Genomic DNA, 25,632 nt, shown 5'->3' on the forward strand with positions numbered 1-25,632 from the left:
CAACCTCTGCAGCAATGCTGACAGCACTCATACATCTATTTCCCAAAGGCAACCTCTGGATATGACGCTGAGCAGGTGAACTCTTGTTCTTTGGTTGACCATGACAAGGCCTGTTCTGAGTAAAACCTGTCCTGTTAAATCACTGTATTGGTCTTGGCCACTGTGCTGCAGCTCAGTTTCAGGGTCTTGGCAATCTTCTTATAGCATAGGCCATCTTTATATAGAGCAACAATTCTTTTTTTCTGATCCTCAGAGAGTTCTTTGCCATGGGGTGCCATGTTGAACTCCCAGTGACCAGTATGAGAGAGTGAGAGTGATAACACCAAATTTAACACACCTGCTCCCCATTCACACCTGAGACCTTGTAACTCTAACGAGTCACATGACACTGGGGAGGGAAAATGGCTAATTTCACTTAAGGGTATACTCACTTTTGTTGCCAGCAGTTTAGACATTAATGGCTGCTTGTTGAGTTATTTTGAGGGGACAGAAAAAAATATACACTGTTATACAAGCTGTACACTCTGTACACTCAAGTTATAGAATTTCTCATTTGTCTTAATGATTACTATTTCAATTAATTAAGCTTGGTGAATTTAATCTGCAAAACTTACTTACTCTGTTTGCTAATGATCTCTGATGAAAACCCATATTTTTTGATAATTTAACTTAATTGTAAATAAACCAACAAAAATCAATGTAGATTCTTTTTTTTTTTTTGATAACAGAAAATTAAAGTGTCAATATTAAAAGTGTAACAATATTAAATGCATTTCTTCCTGAGAGAGTTTTCTAAAAGTTTTTCTATTGAGCATGGAATAAAAGCAGAATGTCATGAATGGAAAGAATAAAAAAAAGAAAAACAAAAAGAAAGGGAGTGAAAATACTGTCAAATATGTCAAAATAATGTCAAAAATTAAATACATAGTTCTGGTTCAACGAATCTTCTTCATGGGATTTTTTTTTTTCTTTTTACCAGCGTTTCTATTTAATAGGGAAAAAAATAAGACCTAGATGAAGTCATGAATGGAAAGAAAAATAGAAAGAGAGGGAGAGATAAAATAATAATAAGTATCTTATATATAAAAGTGTAAAGCATATGATGTGCATCGGTGGATAAGCTCAGTTGACTGAATAGGAAACCTATTTTCACACAGACATTTATATGTTTCTTCACAGATTAAAGATTCCATAGAGAGTAATAAAGATCTCCTTGCATTTATGTTTGTGACTGTAATAAAAATAAATGTATTTTTTTCAAAATACAATACTCAATACAATACAATACTAGTAAATAATTGCTCAGCAAAAGAATTGCTTTAAAGCCTAACTTCAGCTTTCCTTTCATTTTACATATACTATATTACAAAACATATTGGTACACCTTCCTTTACACGCACATGAACTTTAATGGCATCCCAGTCTTTGTCTGTAGGGTTCAATATTGAATTGACCCACCCTTTGCAGATATAACAGCTTCAACTCTTCTGGGAAGGCTGTCCAAAAGGTTTAGGAGTGTGTCTATGGGAATGTTTGACCATTCTTCCAGAAGCGCATTCGTGAGGTCAGGCACTAACGTGGAGGAGAAGGCCTGGCTTGCAGACTCTGCTCTAATTCATCCCAAAGGTGTTCTATCAGGTTGAGATCAGGACTCTGTGCAGGCCAGTCAAGTTCCTCCACCCCAAACTCGCTCATCCATGTCTTTATATACCTTGCTTTGTGTACTGGTCCAAATCATTTGGTGGAGGGGGGATTATGGTGTGGGGTTGTGTTTCATGGGTTGGGCTTGACCCCTTAGTGCCAGTGAAGGGACCTCTTAAGGTGTCAGCATACCAAGATATTTTGGACAATTTCTTTTTTTTTTTTTTTTTTTACTTGTAAATAATTTTATTTTGTAAGTAAAAAGAACATGTCATCCAAAACAGAAACAAAATCAGCTTACAAACCGTATACTTATTAATCAAATACAGACTAATATCAAGAGATGAGTATAGTAAATTTTCCCATACGGGGACAGATACAATGAGGCCATACATGAAGCATAAGTTTATAAATTAAATAGAAGCTTAGTAGGGCATAATAGAGTCCTGGTAAGTGGCAGTATCAGTGAGACAAGCCACATAGATGTGAGTCTAACCTCATACCTGGGGCCGACCGGCATACCACCCCAATGGGATCATACTGTGGAAATGCCAGACAATCCCCGGACAGAGGCCACCGACCTCTCGGCTCATTACAATAGCCAACCGCTGACTATGTCTCTAGCCCCCTTCATTCTAAAACCAGACTGTGGAGTGTGCGCTCCAGCTGCCTGGCTGCTGTCATGCCTTTCCATTTAGTGCCAACCAGTAAGTCTGTTTCAAAAGAAAAGGAATAAAAATGAGAGCGTAAAAAGGACAAAAAAAGATTTAATAATGTGAGAAATCAAAAAACCAGAAAAAGAAGGAGGACTGCCTACTGAGGCTCAAAAGTATGTCAAGACTTTTCAGTAGACACCCTGTAGAGGAGACAAGAGAGTCTCAGGCAAGAGAAGAGTAAGAGGAGTGAAAAGGGTAGAGTGTAGAAAAAAAGGGGGGGAGAGAGCTTAGTATGAGTACCCAACTGTCTAAAGAGCTTGTGGTGTGGATGGGAACCAGGGAACCTTACAAAAATTGGCCCAAGCCTCCCAGATGGCAAAGAACATTACATTTTTGGCCTTTATTTTTTGCTACAATTTGTTCCTGCGCCATAATCCACGACACCTACCTCTTAAAGCCCTTAAACGAGATGCTAGGGTTCTTCCAGGACTTTGCTAGAGATATTTTAGCTCCTAATAGGATAAAGAACATTAATTTCTGTGAAATTGATCCAAAACGATCTGATTCGAGAACAGGACCACCATATGTGCAACATAGTACCTTCTAGCTCGCATCCCCTAAAACAAAGGGTGGATGACCCCGGAAAGATGACTGCGATGCGAGCAGGAACATAATACCACCGTGTTATTACTTTAACGCTGGATTCTATTAAAGAGATGTTTAGTATACCTTTAAAGGATCTTTCGAACCTGCAAAACCAGTCCTGCGACGTACATGAATTGTCTAAGTCCTCCTCCCAGGCCCGAGCATAACCAGGCTTATCTGAAGAGGATTTTAAAGCGGTGTAAATTAATGAAATTCCTCCCCTCTGGACTTCAGTGTTGGAGCACCAATTTTCAAAGGGAGTCAGTACAGAATTCTTTTGGTGGAGTTTCCAGATTGAGTGCAGAAAATGGCTGATTTGGGAAAATCTAAAGAACTCAGATTCTGGCATGTCTAATTCGTTCCGACAATGAGTCAATGTGATCGGACCGTTTGGGGAGAGGAAATGACCAATCCTATATAATCCTTTATCTGTCCACCATTTAAAGGCCTTAATTACCATTCCCGGCTGGAACTCTGGGTTATGAAAAAGGTGCTCTAGCGGTCTGATAGGTGAAATGAGGTTACGATGTGAGAAGAGCTTTGTACACATGGCTATAGAATGGGAGAGGGTGGGGGACAAAATTGCCAGCCTAACCTTAGGATCACACCAGAGAAGGTAGTCTATAGTGTTCTGTGGGGTGGCCCATCTTTCCATCGAAAGCCAACTTGGTTTAGGGCCTTTAACATTGGGAGAGTTCAGCCGCCTGATAATAATGCCATAGGTCCGGTAGACCGAGACCACCCTGGCTTTTTAAACGGTAAAGTAAACTGGAAGGGCATCTGTACCCCTTACGGTTCCAGATAAAGCGGACGATCTCAGATTGGAATTTGAGAAGGGTCTTTTTCATAATCGGAATCGGGAGGGAGCGAAAGAGATATAGCAAGCGTGGAAGAAGAGTCATTTTGACGGCATGAATTCTGCCCAACCAGGAAAGACCACATCTCCCCCACCTAACCAAGTCTCCTCTACATTTACTAAACATAGGTGGATAATTTGCACTGAACAGCCCTTGAATGTCTGAAGTTATCTTGATTCCTAAATATGGAATTTCCGTAGGCGCCCAGGGGAAAGAGAAGTTAGTGGAGAGCTGAGTGAGTAGATTCTGTGGGACTGAAATGTTTAACGCGATGGATTTGGACATGTTAACCCCGAGGCCTGAAATTGTGCTAAAGTCTTTGAGAATCTTATAGATCAAAGGGGTGTTGGTGAGAGGGGGAGTAATATAGAGGAGAAGATCATCCGCATAGAGCGCACATTTATGTTCTTTGTCTCCACATTTAACCCCCTTAACATCTGGATTTGATCTGATTGCCACAGCCAGTGACTCAATAACTATCGTGAATAGGAGAGGGGAGAGTGGGCAGCCCTGTCTGGTCCCCCTGCCAATAGGAAACTGTTCTGAGTACCTTCCCATAAGACGAACCTGAGCAGTTGGAGTCGAGTAAAGGGATTTGATGTAGTTCAGAAAAAAGGGGCCAAATCCCCACCTTTGCAATATATCAGACAAGTATTCCCAATCAACAGAGTCAAAAGCTTTATGGAGAGGAGAAAGCCCTGTTGTTTAGAGCCCCCATCCCAGCCAGACCTCAGCAGGGAGATGACATCTATGGTTCTACGTATTTGATCTGGTCCCTGTCTGCCAGGGATGAAGGCCACCTGATCATTATGAATATATTTAGAAATAAAGCACGCCAGCCTGTTAGCTAAAATTTTAGTCAGAATTTTGATATCATTATTTATGAGTGAAATAGACCTGTAGTTACCAAGCTCGCTTGCATCTTTCCCCGGCTTCGGGATAACCGAGATAAATGCAAAATTAAGATCAGGTCCCAGGAGGGCTCCATCCCTGAGGGAGTTGAAAAATCTAGTTAGGTGTGGTGCTAGATTGGGGGCAAATTTTTTATAATATCCGGTGGAAAGGCCATCTGGACCCGGGGCTGAACCAGTTTTAAGAGAACTAATCGTATCCAACACCTCCTCTACTGAAATCGAATCCTCCAATATGTCCCTAAGTTCTTTAGACAAGGAAGGAAGAGGCAAAATCTTTGAGGAAACAGTCCCGTTGTGGTTGTGAAGGGGACTCAGAGGGTTTATACAGGTTAGCATAAAATTGAGAGAAAGCTTCCATAATTTTTTGGGGATTTTGAGTCAAGTCTTCGGATAGTGTCTTTATCTTGGGGAACGCTAAAGAGCGTTGTTTGGGGTTGAGTTTTGCTGCGAGTCTGGAACCCATTCGGTCCGTTTGATAATAAAACTTTGCCCCGTCCATCTTAAGTGTTTCTCAGCAGCTGAGGTCAGAGCTAGATTAAGAGTGGTCCTAGATTTGTCAAGGGTCTCTAGAGAGTCGGAGGTGGGTAGCTTCTTGTGGGCCCTGGCAGCTGCTCTGTAGTCTGAGGTGAGTTTGATAATGTCTGCTTTGTGGGCCGCTCTAAGATGTGATTATAAGCTAATAATGTGTCCCCTAATAACCGATTTGTGGACTGCCCATACGGTGGAGGGGGAGACATCTGCCGTTTGGTTAGTTTGGAAGTAATCTTTTATGGTCTTAGCTATATCCAGACAGTTTATAGGATCGCTGAGGAGGGACTCCTGTAATCTCCAGCGGGGAGGGTCCTTAGAGGGACCTGCTTTCTGGGCCAAAACCAGGATCATGGCATGGTCTGACAGCGGGGAATCAACAATCTTAGAGCTAAGGACAAGTGGAATAGTGCGCACACAGGTAAAGATGTGGTCTATCCTGGCGAAAGAGTTGTGGGGAGCTGAAAAGTGAGTATAATCTTTTTTATGTGGATTCGTTTCCCTCCAGATATCGACCAGACCTTCTTCAAATAGGAGAGCTGCTATTCTGGTGCTCTGTTTGGATGGGCGTTTAGGTTTAGATGCCCCGTTAGCAAGTCTATCAAGTGCAGAGTCGAAGGCAATGTTCGAGTCCCCGCCTATAAATACAGTACCTTTGAGGTGCGCTTGTAGTTTTTTTAGCAGCAGGTCAAAGAACTTTCTTTGTCCTCTGTTTGGTGCGTAATAAGAAACGAACATATAGCGTTCGCCATCGATGTAGCCCGATACTAATAGGAAGCGCCCTTGGGGGTCGACTATCTTCTCTGGCTGTGAAACATTCAGATGCTTGGCGAAGCAAATTGCCACCCCCTTGGTTTTGTTTTCCGCTGAGGCCAAGAGGAATTGGGGATAGTGCTGGTGAAGAAAGGACGGCTTGTAACTCACTGGGAAATGCGTCTCTTGTAGTAACAGGACGTCAGTATGCATAGCGTGATAGGATTGAAAGATCTTTCTACGTTTAATTGGGGAATTTAAGCCCTATGTGTGTTGTGTGATATAATTCTAAGAGGAAGTTTCGGATCCTTAAAGTTAGCCATAGTCCAGAGGGGAGGAAGCTATCATTCTACAACACCGCTTACCTTCTCCTGATGAGCGTAAATCGTACCAAAGCTTTGTTGGAGAAGCATGATGTCCACTGGAGCCCGGGATGAGGAGCCAGAAAAGTTCCTTGATTCCGGAAGAACCCATACTGGAGAGCATAAGGAAAGAAAGGGAGGGGGAAGAAATAGCAAAGAGAGGAAAAAGGAAAAATGCAATTAAAGATTTGCAGAGAGTGAAGAATAACAATGAAATATTCAACATATCCGCTAATTGTACTGAGGATGTTGGGAACACCAACCCCGCCCAGCCCAAAGAGTAGGAAGGACTGTCATTCCTACCCTTGCGGCCACTGAGGCCTGTGCCTCCCCCAAACAGGGAGGTCAATGTAGATCCCAGGGGAACCGAGGTGCTCCTGGGGTCTGGGAACAGCGCACTGGGACCTCTTCGGTTCCTCGTTAAAGCTAACCGAAGACCACAGTCGGGTCTATAATAAACCAATGACAGAGCGTATAGTGAGAATAATAACGCTATGTAAAATAACCGTTAGTACCTTAAGTTACAGAGATAACCTTCAAGCAGAAGTATAAACTTGCCCCCTTATATATAAACTAGAAGGCTGAGCCCATCATAGCTTGGCAGAGGGTGGGAGGCCACGGAACAGGACCGCCCCCCCCAGGGAACCCAAGGGGCAAGGCAACCCCCTCAAGGGACCCCCTGACAAACCCCCCCTCCCCGCCCCTCCCGGACCCATTGAAAAAGAAACTGAGTAACCAAAACCATTCCCTGTATGGTTAACTATCCATGCAACCTCATGGTGAACACAAGAAAAATAAAAGGGGCCCTAAAAAGGGGGGGCCAAAACCCAGCCATGAGATGTCCCGTGACCAGTGGAACAAAAAGGAGCAAAAATGTTCTTCAATGGGTCCAAAGTTAGGCGTCAGTCACCATTGGGCATCTTTGACCAAAAAAAAAAGGATAAAGAGTCACGTGGGGAAGTTTTCTTTTGACCTCTTGGTGCTTTGTTTGAGCCACGATGGTTGGAGAGGGCTTGCTGGAGGGGTCTTTTAGTGGAGGAAGAGTTACCACTGCTTGATTGTGTCGCAGTAGGATCTTGCGGGATGAGGCCCAGCTGGACAAAAAGCCTTTCGCCGTCCACGAAGGAGGAGAAGCTGCAATTTCTGCTCTTATATGTGAAGTAAACCCGTAATGGGAAAGACCATCTGTAAGGAATCTCTTTCTCTTGTAGGAACTGCAGTAAAGATTTTAGGGCCCTCCTCTTCTGTACCATGTAGGGGGAAAGATCTGCAAAGATCTGAATTTTGTGGCCAAGAACCGTTAAGTCATTCAGATTTCTAGCTTTCCTCATGACTTCCTCCTTAACAGAGTAGTAGTGGGGCTTCACTATTATGTCCCTTGGTAGTCCATCTTTACGGGGAGGTTGCAGAGCTCTGTGGGCCCTATCAAGCTCTAGACGGTGCTAGGGAATCTCAGGGACTAGATCTTAAATGAGGGCTTTGATGACAGAATGAACCTCTTTTTCAGCTTCGGGGACCCCCCTAACTCTGAAGTTATATCGTCTTGATCTGTTCTCCAAATCATCGATCTTTGTGAAAGCTGTCTCAAGTTGATCCTGCATGTCTTGCAGCCGTGCAGTATTCTGATTGATCCTAGCCCCAGCTTGATCTGCTTTTTTCTCCATATTGTCTAGTCTGAGCCCAAACTGCTGCATGTCAGCATGTATGGAGGAAGTAATATGTGCTGCATTTTGTGCTAGGCTTTTGGAAAGAAGCTGAGCAAAGGCCTCCATCATGGAGGGAAAGTCAGTGGGGATGGGTGAGGCTTCCTGTGCCTCACTGACAGACAACAAAAGGCCTGTATGTGGATCCATCATGGGAGGGGATGGAAGGCCTGCTTGCAGGCTGAAAAGGAGGGATTCAGTGGATGCAGGTGAATGGGCCTGCGGTAGTGGGGAGCCCCCCATACCTGGTGATTGCGGTGGATCACAGTCCTGGTCAGCAATAGACTCCTCTGCTGCTGTGGCCACGCTGTATCTCGGAGTAGCGGCGGCCATCTTGGCATAGCTGAGCGGCCCAGGCGTGGCCATCATCTGGCTCGATAAGCTTCGTTTGGCTGTACCCATCAGCATCGATCGGTTCCTGGGGGTGTTGTGCACCCGGGGGTGCCGTTATTTGGTTGCGGTAATTGCTCTGTCAGCGCTGGAGGAACGAACGGGGCCGGAGTGGAGCGGAGCTTCAGAGGCTAGCGGCCATCTTGGAAGATACCGCGCATGTGCTCTCCATTTTGGACAATTTCATGCTCCACCTTTGTGGGAACAGTTTGGGGATGGCCCCTTCCTATTCCAACATGACTGCACATCAGTGCATAAAAAATTAAATAGAAATGTAATTTTGCTGTCTTACTGTTTTAAACAAGGGAAATATTCGCCAATTTACAGGCATACTATAGACACCCCCTCAGGCATGATATTTAAGGGAATATTTCATTGTTATTGTTTCACTTTAAGCATTAAAAAAATCACTGCTCCCAAAAAAACGGCCGTTTAAAAAAAAAAAAAATTGTATTGATACATGTCCCCTCGGGCAGGACCCGGGTCCCCAAACACTTTTTATGACAATAAGTTGCATATATGCCGTTAAAATGAGCACTTTTGATTTTTCATGATAGTGTCCCATAGACTTAAACGGTGTTTCGGCGGCTTTCGAATTTGCCGCGAACACAGCATATTGTTTACTGTTCGGCGAACAGGCGAACACCCAATGTTCGAGCCGAACTTAAGTTCGACTCGAACATTGGGCTCATCCCTACTTTTCTTAATAAATTGTTATTTTATTCTTACTTTGTCCTAATCCTTGGGTACTGAGATAGTCCTCAATTCTCATAGTGCCGCGGGGCATGTTTGGAGCAGCCCCTGGCACACCCCCCCTTCCAATAAAATATATAAAGTGTCCTGATCTTTCCATTTCAATCAATGTTCAAATCTTTCTATAAAATCAAGTGAAACACTTCCAGTGAAAAAATATATTCTATATGTTTTCTAAATAGAATTAAATGATTTCCAAATTATAAGAGATCATATATCGCATGAGGTAAACAGATAAACAGGTAAACAGATATGTGGACTCCTCCTATATATTTATCCAATCTCCTTAATAGATCAATCCAGCAGCCTCCTAATCAGCTTCCCAGCCCTTCACACTCCAACCTGGGCTTGCCTAATGCTCTCCACTTGGTGTATGTGTGGGATTTAAACATAGGGAATATTAATTGCATAATATATTTTAAAAGGGTTTATTAAAGCTAAAATAATCCAGTGTAATCCAACCAAGAGATCATCAACAAGTATAGATCATCTCATCACAGCTCCTATCTCCTTCCAACATGTTTCCCCATAATAGGCTACGTCTGGGAATGGAGCTGTATTTAACAAAAACAACATAGTTTAGGGGACTTGTAGGAGGTACCATGGAATGGAGGTCTGAAGGGTGTTTAGGCCTTTTTTAGGAACCTAATTTGGGCGATTGAACTCTAGTACCAATTTATTATTAAGCATTGCTTCAGTAGGGTAGAAGTCTAATTTTTGGAAACTAGTGCACACCAAGTTCTTCTCTCTTGTTAAACAGATATACTCTATATTAGCAAAAGTATTGGGACTCCTGCCTTTACACATACATTAACTTTAATGGCATCCCAGTCTTAGTCCGTAGGGTTCAATATTGAGTTGGCCCACACTTTGCGGCTATAACAGCTTCAACTCTTCTGGGAAAGCTGTCCCCAAGGTTTAGGAATGTGTCTATGGGAATGTTTGACCTTTCTTCAAGAAGCACATTTGTGAAGTCAGGCACTGATGTTGGACGAGAATGCCCAGTTCGGGACTCTGTGCAGGCCAGTCAAGTTCCTCCACCCAAAACTTGCTCATTCATGTCTTTATGGACCTTTTTTGTGCACTGGTGCACAGTCATGTTGGAACAGGAAGGGGCCATTCCCAAACTGTTCCCACAAAGTTGGGAGCATAAAGTTGTCCAAATGTCTTGGTATGCTGACACCTTAAGTGTTCCCTTCACTGGAACTAAGGGGCCAAGCCCAACCACTGAAAAACAACCCCACACCATAATCCCCCTGCACCAAATTATTTGGACCAGTACACAAAGCAAGGGCCACAAAGACATGGATGAGTGAGTTTGGGGAGGAGGAACTTGACTGGCCTGCACAGAGTCCTAACCTCAATAGAACACCTTTGGGATGAATTAGAGCGGAAACTGCGAGCCAGGCCTTCTCGTTCACATCACTGCCTGACCCAACAAATGCACTTCTGGAAGAATGGTCAAACATTTCCATAGACACGCTCCTAAACCTTGTGGACAGCCTTCCCAGAAGAGTTGAAGCTGGTATAGCTGAAAAGGGTGGGCCAACTCATTATTGAATCCTATGGATTAAGAATGGGATACCAATAAAGTTCATGTGCGTGTAAAGGCAGGTGTCCCAGTACTTTTGGTAATATAGTGTATCCTAATAATTAAACTTTTACCAAAGGTTTTGAATAAAAAGCCTTTTGTTTATATACAACATCTTTAAACTGTCCTTGATCTCTTTATTCCTCAAGCTGTATATGAAAGGGTTTACAAAGGGAGTAAACACAGTATACAACAAGGACATCATCTTACTGATCGTTTGTGATTGTCCTTTCTTTGGAATCATATATGCAGCAGCTAGGGTTCCATAAAATATAAACACAACGGTGAGATGGGAGCTACAAGTGGAAAAGGATTTCAGTCTTCCCGAAAAAGAGGATATCTTTAATATTGTTAAAACAATATAAATATATGAAACAACTATCACTAGGAAGGGGAATATTAGCACAGGAACACACAACAAGATAACTTCCATTTGAACTCTGGATGTATCTGAGCAAGAAAGTTCCACAAGAGGATTGAAATCACAAAATAAGTGGTCAATAACATTTGGTCCACAGAATTCTAGTTGACTTATGCCAAATGTTGATATTGATGTCATAGAACAGCTGAAAATCCAGGATGCAAGAACTAGTTGAATGCAAAGTGTTTGTTTCATAATGGAGACATAATGCAGAGGAGAGCAGATGGCTAGATAGCGGTCATAGGACATCACTGTCAGAAGGAAACATTCAAATGTTTCTGTTGTGCTAAAGACATAATATTGAGTGATACAACCAGAAAAAGATATGGAGGTCCACTCATATAGAACAATATTTAACATGTTAGGAGAAATATCTGTGGTCAGTATGATGTCAGATATAGAGAGTTGGGTGAGGAAGAAGTACATGGGAGAATGAAGGGTCTTGCTGTAATATACCAACATGATGATCAAAAGGTTTCCACATATTGTCAAAATGTATATAATAAGGACCAAGGTGAAGAGCAGCAGATTATATACGACCATGTTGTTAAATCCCAAAAAGAAGAATGTGGTGACATTACCTTTATGTGCGGTCTGTGGTGAAAGCAGAAATGATTTATATAACTTTTTATGCATTAACCATACCAGAAATAATATACATTGACTTTGGAAAATGACTAATAGCAAATAAAGTGAACCTGTGACTTTGAATACCCTTTGAATACAGCTTGGGATATGGGAAATTAAAAAAAAACAAAACATTTTTTTCTAACACTAATATCTGGTTAATTGAAGTGATCTTGGCTTCATCTTTTTAATAAGCTCAGTGAATGTTTTCTTTGCTAATTGGACAGTCTTTATTTGTTTAGTTAATTTTCCATATAAGAAAAATGACATGAACATTGAGAAGAAGTGGAACTCTTGGCAAATAAAATAATGACATAATTGGCTCATAATGGCTCAGTAGGGTTTAGGAGACATGCTTGGCCAGTCCATCATTGTCACTGTTGTTTTGGAGGTGTGTTTGGGGTCGTTTTCATGTTGGAATACTGCCCTGCAGCCCAGTATCCAAAGGGAGGGGATCATGCTCTGCTTCAGTATGTCACAGTACATGTTGGCTTTCATGGTTCCCTCAATGAACTGTAGCTCCTCAGTGCCGGCAGCACTCATGTAGCCCCAGACCAAGACACTCCCACCACCATGCTTGACTGTAGGCAAGACATACTTGTCTTTGTCTTTGTACTCTTCCCCTGGTTGCCGCCACACACGCTTGACACCATTTGAACCAAATAAATGTATCTTGGTCTCATCAGACTACAGGACATGGTTTTAGTAATCCATGTCCTTAGTCTGCTTGTCTTCAGCAAACTGTTTGCGTGCTTATTTGTGCATCATCTTTAGAAGAGGTTTCCTTCTGGGATGACAGCCATGCAGACCAATTTGATGCAGTGTGCGAAATATGGTCTTAGCACTGACAGGCTGACCCCCCACCCCTTCAACCTCTGCAGCAATGCTGGCAGCACTCATACGTCTATTTCCCAAAGACAACCTCTGGATATGACGCTGAGCAGGTGCACTCAACTTCTTTGGTCGACCATGACAAGGCCTGTTCTGAGTGGAACCTGTCCTGTTAAATCACTGTATTGGTCTTGGCCACCGTGCTGCAGCTCAGTATCAGGGTCTTGGCAATCTTCTTATAGCCTAGGCCATCTTTATGTAGAGCAAAAATTATTTTTTTCAAATCCTCAGAGAGTTCTTTGCCATGAAGTGCCTTGTTGAACTCCCAGTGACCAATATGAGAGAGTGAGAGTGATAACACCAAATTTAACACACCTGCTCCCCATTCACACCTGAGACCTTGTAACTCTAATGAGTCACATGACACTGGGGAGGGAAAAATGGCTAATTGGGCCCAATTTGGACATTTTCACTTAGGGGTGTACTCACTTTTGTTGCCAGTGGTTTAGACATTAATGGCTGTGTGTTGAGTTATTTTGAGGGGACAGCAAATTTACACTGTTATACAAGCTGTACACTCACTACTTTACATTGTAGAAAAGTGTCATTTCTTCAGTGTTGTCACATGAAAAAATAGAATAAAATATTTACAAAAATGTGAGGGGTGTACTCGCTTTTGTGAGATACTGTCTATCTATCTATCAAGTTATAGAATTTCTCATTTGTCTTAATGATTACTATTTCAATTAATTAAGCTTGGTGAATTTAATCTGAAATGTTAAAAAAATTACTTACTCTATTTGCTAATGATCTCTGATGAAAACCCATATTTTTTTGATAATTTAGCTTAATTGTAAATGAACCAACAAAAATCAATGTAGATTATTTTTTTTTTTTTTTGATAGCAGAAAATGAAAGTGTCAATATTAAAAGTGTAACAATATTAAATGCATTTCTTCATGAGAGAGTTTTCTAAAAGTTTTTCTATTGAGCATGGAATAAAAGCAGAATGTCATGAATGGAAAGAATAAAAAAAAGAAAAAGAAAAACAAAGGGGGTGAAAATACTGTCAAATATGTCAAAATAATGTCAAAAATTAAATACATAGTTCTGGTTCAACAAATCTTCTTCATAGGAGTTTTTTTTTTTTTTTTTTACCAGTGTTTCTATTTAATAGGGGAAAAAAATAAGACCTAGATGAAGTCATGAACGGAAAGAAAAATAGAAAGAGAGGGAGAGATAAAATAATAATAAGTTTCTTATATATAAGTGTAAAGCATATGATGTGTATCGGTGGATAAGCTCAGTTGACTGAATAGGAAACCTATTTTCACACAAACATTTATATGTTTCTTCACAGATTAAAGATTCCATAGAGAGTAATCAAGATCTCCTTGGGTTTATGTTTGTGACTGTAATAAAAATAAATGTATTTTTTTCAATATGCATTAGTCAATACAATACAATACTAGTAAATAATTGCTCAGAAGAATAATTGCTTTAAAGCCTAACTTCAGCTTTTCTTTCATTTTACATATACTATATTACCAAAAGTATTGGGACACCTGCCTTTACACACACATAAACGTTAATGGCATCCCAGTCTTTAGTCTGTAGGGTTCAATATTGAGTTGGCCCACTCTTTGCAGCTATAACAGCTTCAACTCTTCTGGGAAGGCTGTCCACAAGGTTTAGGAGTGTGTCTATGGGAATGTTTGACCATTCTTCCCAAAGCGCATTTGTGAGGTCAGGCACTGATGTGATGTGACGTCATCACTGGCACTAACACTGCTTACTGAGCGGACAGAGTGAGAGGAGCTGCACAGCTGCGAGGCACCATCCAGCATACAGCACACGCTGATACAGCCTCGAGCTGCCCATGCGACCTGCGCTTAGCACGGAATTTCTATCAACGCAGGGAACGGCAGGATACCACCAAGGCGACTTACGGCTGCTGCCACTGTGCCGTTCTGGCAGTCCTCGGGATCTCGCTAGTTCTTCTCAGCATGGCCTGTGAACCAGCCTTCAGGAACCTTCGCGGAGGGTAAAGTATGAGCAAACTATAATTCACCCATGCCAGGGACATTATACAGTTGTACGCATACCACTGGTTTCTACCTTTGCCATACGCATACTGGAGTACCCCACACCGCACCCCATAGTATTCCATGTATAGCCCTGAAGACAGTTAACGAACGGTGAATACCAAGTTTCACATTAAGCAATCTGGACTAATTACCACTGCTCACACTGCATGATTGGATTTCATCGTGACTATACTTCTAGCCCCATTGCTGTGGATCACCCAGAGTGCACTCTACCTCAACAGGTCATTTCCCATTGCAGGACTAGCCCAGCCATCCCCTTGGCTACAATCCAATCCCCTTTCCTGGTTCTCCTCCCCCCTCCCCGCTCCACCTATATGTTTCTCGGCAGCATATCCCACTAAATTCCACACTGGCTCATATATAGCACCTGTATGCAATTGATTGCCATGACTTAATCTGACCGCCTTGTTGCCGAGCAACATATACTAGTCCGGACAGTGTCTGTGCCTTAGTGTTTTTTGTGTGTGTTTTTTGTCGTGTCTGTCAGTTCATTTTTTAACAAACCTTGACTTGGAGTATTATGCTTTTTAATAGTGCATTAACCTTATATTTGTATGTTCCACCTCACCCAGGTGATTTTACAATGGATTAATAAATTGTTACCTTTGATATTATTATTCCATGTACTGACCATTAATTGCTATAGGTAACCTCTTTCTCCCTCCGGTAACCCTATACCGTAGATCCCTTCCCTTTCCCCCGGTCCTCACTCCAGAATTATATACTGATGTGGAGGATACGGCCTGGCTCGCAGACTCCGCTCTAATTTATCCCAAATGTGTTCTATCAGGTTGTGCTGGCCAGTCAAGTTCCTGCACCCCAAACTCGCTCATCAATGTCTTTATATACCTTGCTTTGGGTACTGGTCCAAATCATTTGCTGGAGGGGAGATTATGGTGTGGGGTTGTGTTTCATGGGTTGGGCTTGACCCCCTAGTGCCAGTGAAGGGACCTCTTAAGGTGTCAGCTAAGCATGAGCCGAACACCCCCTGGTTCGGTTCGCACCAGAACTTGCGAACAGACCAAAACTTGCACAAACGTTAGAACCCCATTGAAGTCTATGGGACTCGAACGTTCAAAATCAAAAGTGCTCATTTTAAAGGCTAATTTGCATGGTATTGTCCTAAAAAGGGTTTGGGGACCCAGGTCCTGCCCCAGGGGATATGTATCGATGCAAAAAAAGTTTTAAAAACAGACGTTTTTTCGGGAGCAGTGATTTTAATAATACTTAAAGTCAAACAATAAAAGTGTAATATTCCTTTAAATTTCGTACCTGGGGGTGTCTATAGTATGCCTGTAAAGGGGCGCATGTTTTCCATGTTTAGAACAGTCTGACAGCAAAACGACATTACAAAGGAAAAAAGTCATTAAAAACTACTCGCGGCTATTAATGAATTGCCGGTCCGACAATACACATCAAAGTTCATTGATAAAAACTGCATGGGATTTCCCCACAGGGGAACCCCGAACCAAAATTAAAAAAAAAAACTGGTGTAGGGGTCCCCCTAAATTCCATACCAGGCTCTTCAGGTCTGGTATGGATATTAAGGGGAACCCCGTGCCAAAATTTAAAAAAAAATGATGTAGGGGTCCCCCTCAAAATTCATACCAGACTCTTCAGGTCTGGTATGGATTTTAAGGGGAACCCCGCGCCAAAATAAAATAAAAAATTGGTGTGGGGTCCCCCCAAAAATCCATACCAGGCCCTTATCTGCACACGCAACCTGGCTGGCCACAGGAAAAGAAGGGAGGACCTCCCCTCCTGAACCGTACCAGGCCACATGCCCTCAACATTGGAAGGGTGCTTTGGGGTCCCCCAAAGCACCTTGTCCCCATGTTGATGAGGACAAGGGCCTCATTCCCACAACCCTTGGCCGGTGGTTGTGGGGGTCTGCTGGCGGGGGGCTTATCGGAATCTGGAAGCCCCCTTTAACAAGGGGACCCCCAGATCCCGGCCCCCCCTGTGTGAAATAGTAAGAGGGTTCAAAAGTACCCCTACCATTTAAAAAAAAAAACTGTCAAAAATTTTAAAAATGACAAGAGACAGTTTTTGACAATTCCTTTATTTAAATTCTTCTTCTTTCCATCTTTTTTCTTCTATCTTCTTTCTTCTATCTTCCTTCGGTTTCTTCCTCCATCTTCTTCTGGTTCTCCTGGTTCTTTTGGTTCTTCCTCCGGTGTTCTCATCTCGCATCTTCCTCCGCGGCGTCTTCTTGCCTTCATCTACTTCTCGGGCCGCTCCGCATCCATGGGAGGCTCCTGCTGTGTGACGCTTCTCGTCTTCTGACGGTTCTTAAATAACGGAGGGCGGGGCCACCCGTTACGTAACAAGTGACCCCCTCTGACGTCACGGGAATGACACAGGGAGGTCCCCGTCAAGTCCCCGTGCGTCAGAGTGGCGGGGTCACCGGGTGGCCCCACCCTCTGTTATTTAAGAACCATCAGAAGATGAGAAGCTTCACACAGCGGGAGCCTCCCATGGATGCGGAGCGGCCTGAGAAGAAGATGAAGGGAAAAAGACGCAGCGGAGAAAGATGCCAGATGAGAACACCGGAGGAAGAACCAGAAGAACCAGAAGAAGAAGGAGATGGAGGAAGAAACCGAAGGAAGATAGAGGAAAGAAGATAGAAGAAAGAAGATGGAAAGAAGAAGCATTTAAATAAAGGAATTGTCAAAAACTGTCTCTTGTCATTTTTAACATTTTTGACAGTGTTTTTGTGAAATGGTAGGGGTACTTTTGTACCCCCTTACCATTTCACACAGGGGGGGCCGGGATCTGGGGGTCCCCAAGTTAAAGGGGGCCTCCAGATTCCGATAAGCACCCCGTCCGCAGACCCCCACAACCATCGGCCAAGGGTTGTGGGGATGAGGCCCTTGTCCTCATCAACATTGGGACAAGATGCTTTGGAGGGGACCCCAAAGCACCCTCCCAATGTTGAGGGCATGTGGCCTGGTACGGTTTAGGAGGGGGGCGCTCTATCGTCCCCCCCTCTTTTCCTGCGGCCTGCCAGGTTGCGTGCTCGGATAAGGGTCTGGTATGGATTTTTGAGGGGACCCCACGCCAATTTTTTTTTTAATTTTGGTGCGGGGTTCCCCTTAAAATCCATACCAGACCTGAAGGGTCTGGTATGAATTTTGAGGGGGGCCCCTACATCATTTTTTTTTTAAATTTTGGCAGTGGTTCCCCTTAATATCCATACCAGACCTGAAGGGCCTTGTATGGCATTTAGGGGGACCCCCACGCCAGTTTTTTTTTAAATTTTGGTACAGGGTTAACCTGTGGGGAAATCCCATGCCGTTTCTATCAATGAACTTTTATATGTATTGTCGGACCGGCAATTCGTCCGTTTTTAAAACTTTTTTTTGCATTGATACATGTCCCCTGGGGCAGGACCCAGGTCCCCAAACACTTTTTATGACAATACCATGCATATAAGCCTTTAAAATTAGCACTTTTAATTTCTCCCATAGACTTTTAAAGGGTGTTCCGCGGCTTTCGAATTTGCCGCAAACACCCCAAATTGTTCACTGTTCGGTGAACAGCCAATGTTCAAGTCGAACATGAGTTCGACTCGAACTCGAAGCTCATCCCTAGTGTCAGCATACCAAGACATTTTGGATAATTTCATGCTCTCAACTTTGTGGGAACAGTTTGGGGATGACCCCTTCCTATTCCAACATGACTGCACACCAGTGCATAAAGCAAGGTCCATAAAGGCATGGATGAGCGAGGGGGCTTATTGGAAGCTGAAAGCCACCTTTAACAAGGTGACCTCCAGATACCGGCCTCACCCCATATGAATTGGTAACAGGTACATTGTACCCCTACCATTTAACAAAAAAAGTGTCAAAAATAGTAAAAAAGACAGGAGACACTTTGGATAAAAAAATAAAAATTTCCCGCGATGTAGATCCATCTCACGCCGCCTGACGAGCCGAAAAAAGAAGAAAAAACCTGCTTTTTTTGGTCCGTTGGGCGGCGTGAGATGGATCTACAGCACGGGACATTTTTATTTTATTTTTTTTTAATAAAAGGCAAAGTGTCTCCTGTCTTTTTTACTATTTTTGACTTTTTTTTGTGAAATGGTAGGGGTACAATGTACTCGTTACCAATTCACATAGGGGGAGGCCAGGATCTGGGGGTCCCCTTGTTAATGGGGGCTTATAGATTCCGATAAGCCCCCCGCCCACAGTCCCCCACAACCACTGGGCAAGGGTTGTGGGGATGATGCCCTTGTCCCCATCAACATGGGCACAGGTGCTTTGGGATCAGACCCCAAAGCACCCTCCCTATGTTGAGGGCATGCGGCCTGGTACCGTTCAGGAGGGGGGCACTCTCTTGTCCCCCCTCTTTTCCTGCGGCCTGCCAGGTGGCGTGCTCGGATGAGGGTCTGATATGGATTTTGGGGGGACCTCTACACCTTTTTTTTTTACATTTTGGCACAGGGTTCCCCTTAAAATCCATACCAGACCTGAAGGGTCTGATATGGATTTTTGGAGGGACCCCTACACCATTTTTTTTCAAATTTGACACAGGTTTCCCCTTAATTTCCATTCCAGACCTGAAGGGCCTGGTATGGATTTTGGGGGGACCCCCATGCAATTTTTTGTTTATTTTTTGTTTGGGTTTCCCCTTAATATTCACACCAGACCCAAAGGGCCTGGTAATGGACTGGGGGGGTACCCATGCCCTTTTTTTCAATGAGTTTTATCTATACTGCTGAGACCCGACAATTCATTACAGCCGCAATCAGTTTTAAATGACAATTTTTTCTTTAGATATGTAATTTTAATTCGGTACTGTTCTGAACACGGGAAAAATGTGCCACTTTACAGGCATACTATAGACACCCCCCAGGCATGATATTTAAAGGAATATTTCATTTTTATGGTTTCACTTTAAGCATTAAAAAAATCACTGCTCCCAAAAAAATGGCCGTTTTAAAAAAAAAAATTTGCATTGATACATGTCCCCTGGGGCAGGACCCGGGTCCCCAAACACTTTTTATGACAATAACTTGCATATAAGCCTTTAAAATTAGCACTTTTGATTTTTCATGATAGTGTCCCATAGAGTTTAACGGTGTTCCGGCAGCTTTCGAATTTGCCGCGAACACCGCATATTGTTCGTTATTCCAACCTGGGCTTGCCTAATGCTCTCCACTCAGTGTATGTGTGGGATTTAAACATAGGGCCTGAAGGGTCTGGTATGGAATTTAGGGGGACCCCCACGTCATTTTTTTTTAAATATTAGTTCGGGGTTCCCCTGTGGGGAATTCCCATGCCGTTTTTATCAATGAACTTTTATGTGTATTGTCGGACCGGCAATGCAATAGCCGCGAGTAGTTTTAAATGACTTTTTTCCTTTGAAATGTCATTTTGCTGTCAGACTGTTCTAAACACGGGAAACATGCGCCCCTTTACAGGCATACTATAGACACCCCCCAGCTATGAAATTTAAAGGGATATTACACTTTTATTGTTTCACTTTAAACATTATTAAAATCACTGCTCCTGAAAAAACAGCCGCTTTTAAAACTTTTTTTTGCATTGATCCATGTCCCCTGGGGCAGGACCCAGGTCCCCAAACACTTTTCATGACAATAACTTGCATATAAGCCTTTAAAATTAGCACTTTTGATTATTCATGTTCATGTCCCATAGACTTTAACGGTGTTCAAACGAACTTTTTTCCTGTTCGCATGTTCTGGTGCGAACTGAACAGGGGGGTGTTTGGCTCATCCCTACTCATCGCATAATACATTTTAAAAGGGTTTATTAAAGCTAAAATAATGTACTTACAGCAACTAGGATGAATTAAAGCAATAGAGAGTGTAATCCAACCAAGAGATCATCAACAAGTATAGATCATCACATCGCAGCTCCCATCTCCTTCCAACATGTTTCCCGGTAATAGGCTACGTCTGGGAATGGAGCTCCATTTAACAAAAACAAAACACAGTTTAGGGGACTTGCTGGAGGTACCATGGAAAAAAGGTCTGAAGGGTGTTTAGGCCTTTTTTAAGAACCTAATTTGGGCGATTGAACTCTAGTACCAATTTATTATTAAGCATTGCTTCTGTAGGGTAGAAGTCTAATTTTTGGAGACTAGTGAACACCAAGTTCTTCTCTCTTGTTAAACAGATATACTCTATAATACCAAAAGTATTGGGACTCCTGCCTGTACACACACATTAACTTTAATGCATCCCAGTCTTAGTACGTAGGGTTCAATATTGAGTTGGCCCATTCTTTGCGGCTATAACAGCTTCAACTCTTCTGGGAAAGCTGTCCACAAGGTTTAGGAGTGTGTCTATGGGAATGTTTGACCTTTCTTCAAGAAGCACAATTGTGAAGTCAGGCACTGATGTTGGACGAGAATGCAAGGCTCAGGACTCTGTGCAGGCCAGTCAAGTTCCTCCACCCAAAACTTGCTCATCCATGTCTTTATGGATCTTATTTGTGCACTGGTGCGCAGTCATGTTGGAACAGGAAGGAGCCATTCCCAAACTGTTCCCGCAAAGTTAAGAGCATAAAGTTGTCCAAAATGTCTTGGTATGATGACACCCCAAGAGTTTCCTTCACTGGAACTAAGGGGCCAAGCCCAACCCCTGAAAAACAACCCCACACCATAATCCCCCTCAACCAAATTATTTGGACCAGTACACAAAGCAAGGTCCATAAAGACATGGATGAGCAAGTTTGGGGAGGAGGAACTTGACTGGCCTGCACAGAGTCCTGAACTCAATAGAACACTTTGGGATGAATTAGAGCAGAAACTGCAAGCCAGGCCTTCTCGTCCACATCAGTGCCTGACCTCACAAATGCACTTCTGGAAGAATGGTCAAACATTCCCATAGACACACTCCTAAACCTTGTGGACAGCCTTCCCAGAAGATTTGAAGTTGTTGTAGCTGCAAAGGGTGGGCCAACTCAATATTTGATCCTACAGATTAAGACTGGGATGCCAATAAAGTTCATGTGTGTGTAAAGGCAGGTGTCCAATACTTTTGGTAATATAGTGTATCCTAATAACTAAACTTTTACCAAAGGATTTGAATAAAAAGCCTTTTGTTTATATACAACATCTTTAAACTGTCCTTGATCTCTTGATTCCTCAAGCTGTATATGAAAGGGTTTACAAAGGGAGTAAACACTGTATACAACAAGGACATCATCTTACTGATCATTCGTGATTGTCCTTTCTTTGGAATCATATATGCAGCGGCTAGGGTTCCATAAAATATAAACACAACGGTGAGATGGGAGCTACAAGTGGAAAAGGATTTCAGTCTTCCCGAAAAGGAGGATATCTTTAATATTGTTAAAACAATGTAAGTATATGAAACCACTATCACTAGGAAGGGGAATATTAGCATAGGAACACACAACAAGATAACTTCCATTTGAACTCTGGATGTATCTGAGCAAGAAAGTTCCACAAGAGGATTGAAATCACAAAATAAATAGTCAATAACATTTGGTCCACAGAATTCTAGCTGACTTATTTCAAATATTGATATTAATCCTATAGAACAGCTAAAAATCCAGGATGCAAGAACTAGTTGAATGCAAAGTGATTGTTTCATAATGGAGGTATAATGCAGAGGAGAGCAGATAGCTAGATATCGGTCATAGGACATCACTGTCAGAAGGAAACATTCAAATGTTTCTGTTGAACCAAAGACATAATATTGAGTAATGCAACCAGAAAAAGATATGGAGGTCCTCTCATGTAGAACAATATTTAACATGTTAGGAGAAATATCTGTGATCAGCATGATGTCAGATATAGAGAGTTGGGAGAGGAAGAAGTACATGGGAGAATGAAGGGTTTTGCTGAAATATACCAGCATGATGATCAAAAGGTTTCCACAGATTGTCACAATGTATATAATAAGGACCATGGTGAAGAGCAGCAGATTATATATGGCCATGTTGTTAAATCCCAAAAAGAAGAATGTGGTGACATTACCTTTATATGTGGTCTGTGTGAAAGCAGAAAAGATTTATATACTGTAACTTTTTATGTATTAACCATACCAGAAATAATATACATTGGCTTTGCAAAATGACTTACAACAAATAAGGTGAACCTGTGACTTTGAATACCCTTTGAATACAGCTTGGGATATGGGAAATTTAAAAAAACAACATTTTTTTCTAACACTAATATCTGGTTGATTGAAGTGTTCTTGGTGTCATCTTATTAAATAAGCTCAGTGAATGTTTTCTTTGCTAATTGGACAGTCTTTATTTGTTTAGTAAATTTTCCATATAAGAAAAATAACATGAACATTGAGAAGAACTGGAACTCTGGGCAAATAAAAAAAATCACATAATTGGCTCATAATGGCTCAGTAGGGTTTAGGAGACATGCTTGGCCAGTCCATCATTGTCATTTTGGAGGTGTGTTTGGGGTGGTTATCATGTTGGAATACTGCCCTGCAGCCCAGTTTCCAAAGGGAGGGGATCATGCTCTGCTTCAGTATGTCACAGTACATGTTGGCATTCATGGTTCCCTCAATGAACTGTAGCTCCCCAGTGCTGGCAGCACTCATGCAGCTCCAGACCAAGACGCTCCCACCACCATGCTTGACTGTAGGCAAGACACACTTGTCTTTGTCTTTGTACTCTTCCCCTGGTTGCTGCCACACACGCTTCACACCATCTGAACCAAATAAATGTATTTTGGTCTCATCAGACTACAGGACATGGTTCCAGTAATCCATGTCCTTAGTCTGCTTGTGTTCAGCAAACTGTTTGCAGGCTTTTTTGTGCATTATCTTTATAAGAGACTTCCTTCTGGGACAACAGCCATGCAGACCAATTTGATGCAGTGTGTGGCGTATGGTCTGAGCACTGACAGGCTGAACCCCCACCACTCCAACCTCTGCAGCAATGCTGGCAGCACTCATACGTCTATTTCCCAAACACAACCCCTGGTTTTGACGCTGAGCATGTGCACTCAACTTCTTTGGTCAACAATGGCGAGCCCTGTTCTGAGTGGAACCTGTCCTGTTAAACCGCTGTATGGTCTTGGCCACCATGATGCAGCTTTGTTTCAGGGTCTTGGCAATCTTCTTATAGCCTAGGCCATCTTTATGTAGAGCAACATTTTTTTTTTTCCGGTCCTCAGAGAGTTCTTTGCCATGAGGTGCCATGTTGAACTTCCAGTGACCAGTATGAAAGAGTGAGAGTGATAACACCAAGTTTAACACACCTGCTCCCCATTCACACCTGAGACCTTGTAACACTAACGAGTCATATGACACCGGGGAGGGAAAATGGCTAATTGGATCCGATTTGGACATTTTCACTTAGGGGTGTACTCACTTTTGTTGCCAGCAGTTTAGACATTAATGGCTGTGTGTTGAGTTCTTTTGAGGGGACAGCAATTTTACACTGTTATACAAGCTGTACACTCACTACTTTACATTGTAGCAAAGAGTCTTTTCTTCAGTGTTGTCACATGAAAAGATATCTATCGTATTTGGCTTTAGATATACCTTAATGCCATGACAGTAATGGAAAACTATGCTACACAATGCAAAGAAAATGGATGGATTGAGTTATGGAATTTCTCATTTGTCTTAATGATTACTATTTCAATTAATTAAAGCATTATAGCTTGATGAAATGAATCTGAAATTTAAAAAAAATGTACTTACTCTGTTTGCTAATGATCTCTGATGAAAACCCATATTTTTTTTTGATAATCTAACTTTATTTTAAATAAACCAACAAAAATCAATGTAACAGAAAATTAAAGTGTCAATATTAAAAGTGTAACAATATTACATGCATTTCTTCATTAAAGAGTTTTCTACCAGTTTTTCTATTGAGCATGGAATAAAAGCAGAATGACATGAATGGAAAGAATAAAAAATAGAAAAAGAAAAACAAAAGGAGTGAAAATACTGTCAAATATGTCAAAATAATGTCAAAAATTAAATACATAGTTCTGGTTCAACCAGTCTTCTTCATAGGAGTTTTTTTTTTTTTTTTTTTTACCAGTGTTTCTATTTAATAGGGAAAAAATAAGACCTAGATAAAGTAATGAATGTAAAGAAAAATAGAAAGAGAGGGAGAGATAAAATAATTATAAGTATCTTATATATAAGTGTAAAGCATATGATGTGTATCAGTGGATAAGCTCAGTTGACTGAACAGGAAACCTATTTTCACACAAACATTTATATGTTTTTTCACAGATTAAAGATTCCATAGAGAGTAATCGAGATCTCTGTGGGTTTATGTTTGTGATTGTAATACAAATAAATGTATTTTTTTAAATACAATACTCAATACAATACAATACTAGTAAATAATTGCTCAGAAAAATAAATGCTTTAACCACTTCAATACAGGGCATTTTCACCCCCTTCCTGCCCAGGCCAATTTTCAGTTTTCAGCACTTTGAATGACAATTGCGTGGTCATGTAACACTGTAGCCAAATGAAATTGTTTTTTATTTATTGCACTATAAACTAAAGAGGAGTGACAAGTTTGAAAAAAAAACACAATATTTTTTACTTTTTGCTATAATAAATATCCCAATTTAAAAAAAAAAAAATTCCTTTGTTTAGGCCGATATGTATTCTTCTACATATTTTTGGTAAAAAAAAATCGCAATAAGCATATATTGATTGGTTTGCGCAAAAGTTATAGCGTCTACAAAATAGGGATAGATTTATGGCATTTTTATTATTTTATTTTTTTTACTAGTAATGGCAGCGATCTGCAATTTTTATTGTGACCGTAATATTGTGGTGGACATATCAGACACTTTTGACACTATTTTGGGACCATTCACATTTATACAGTGATCAGTGCTATAAAAATTCACTGAT

General features: G+C 41.8%; 2 protein-coding genes across 2 annotated transcripts; both read right to left on the reverse strand.

The window, feature by feature from the left end:
• Positions 1–10,863: 10,863 nt before the first annotated feature.
• On the reverse strand, positions 10,864–11,787 carry LOC141134826 (olfactory receptor 5P68-like). Its single transcript, XM_073624261.1, has one exon. It carries the CDS (start codon positions 11,755–11,757, stop codon positions 10,864–10,866), a length of 894 nt encoding a protein of 297 aa, XP_073480362.1. The 5' UTR covers positions 11,758–11,787.
• A 10,035-nt stretch (positions 11,788–21,822) lies between these two features.
• LOC141134827 (olfactory receptor 5P68-like) lies at positions 21,823–22,743 on the reverse strand. The gene has a single exon (XM_073624262.1). The coding sequence runs from the start codon at positions 22,714–22,716 to the stop codon at positions 21,823–21,825; it is 894 nt and encodes a 297-aa protein (XP_073480363.1). The 5' UTR covers positions 22,717–22,743.
• Between the last annotated feature and the right edge of the window lie 2,889 nt (positions 22,744–25,632).

Source organism: Aquarana catesbeiana, linkage group LG03, assembly GCF_042186555.1.
Source record: "Aquarana catesbeiana isolate 2022-GZ linkage group LG03, ASM4218655v1, whole genome shotgun sequence".
Classification (NCBI taxonomy): domain Eukaryota; kingdom Metazoa; phylum Chordata; class Amphibia; order Anura; family Ranidae; genus Aquarana; species Aquarana catesbeiana.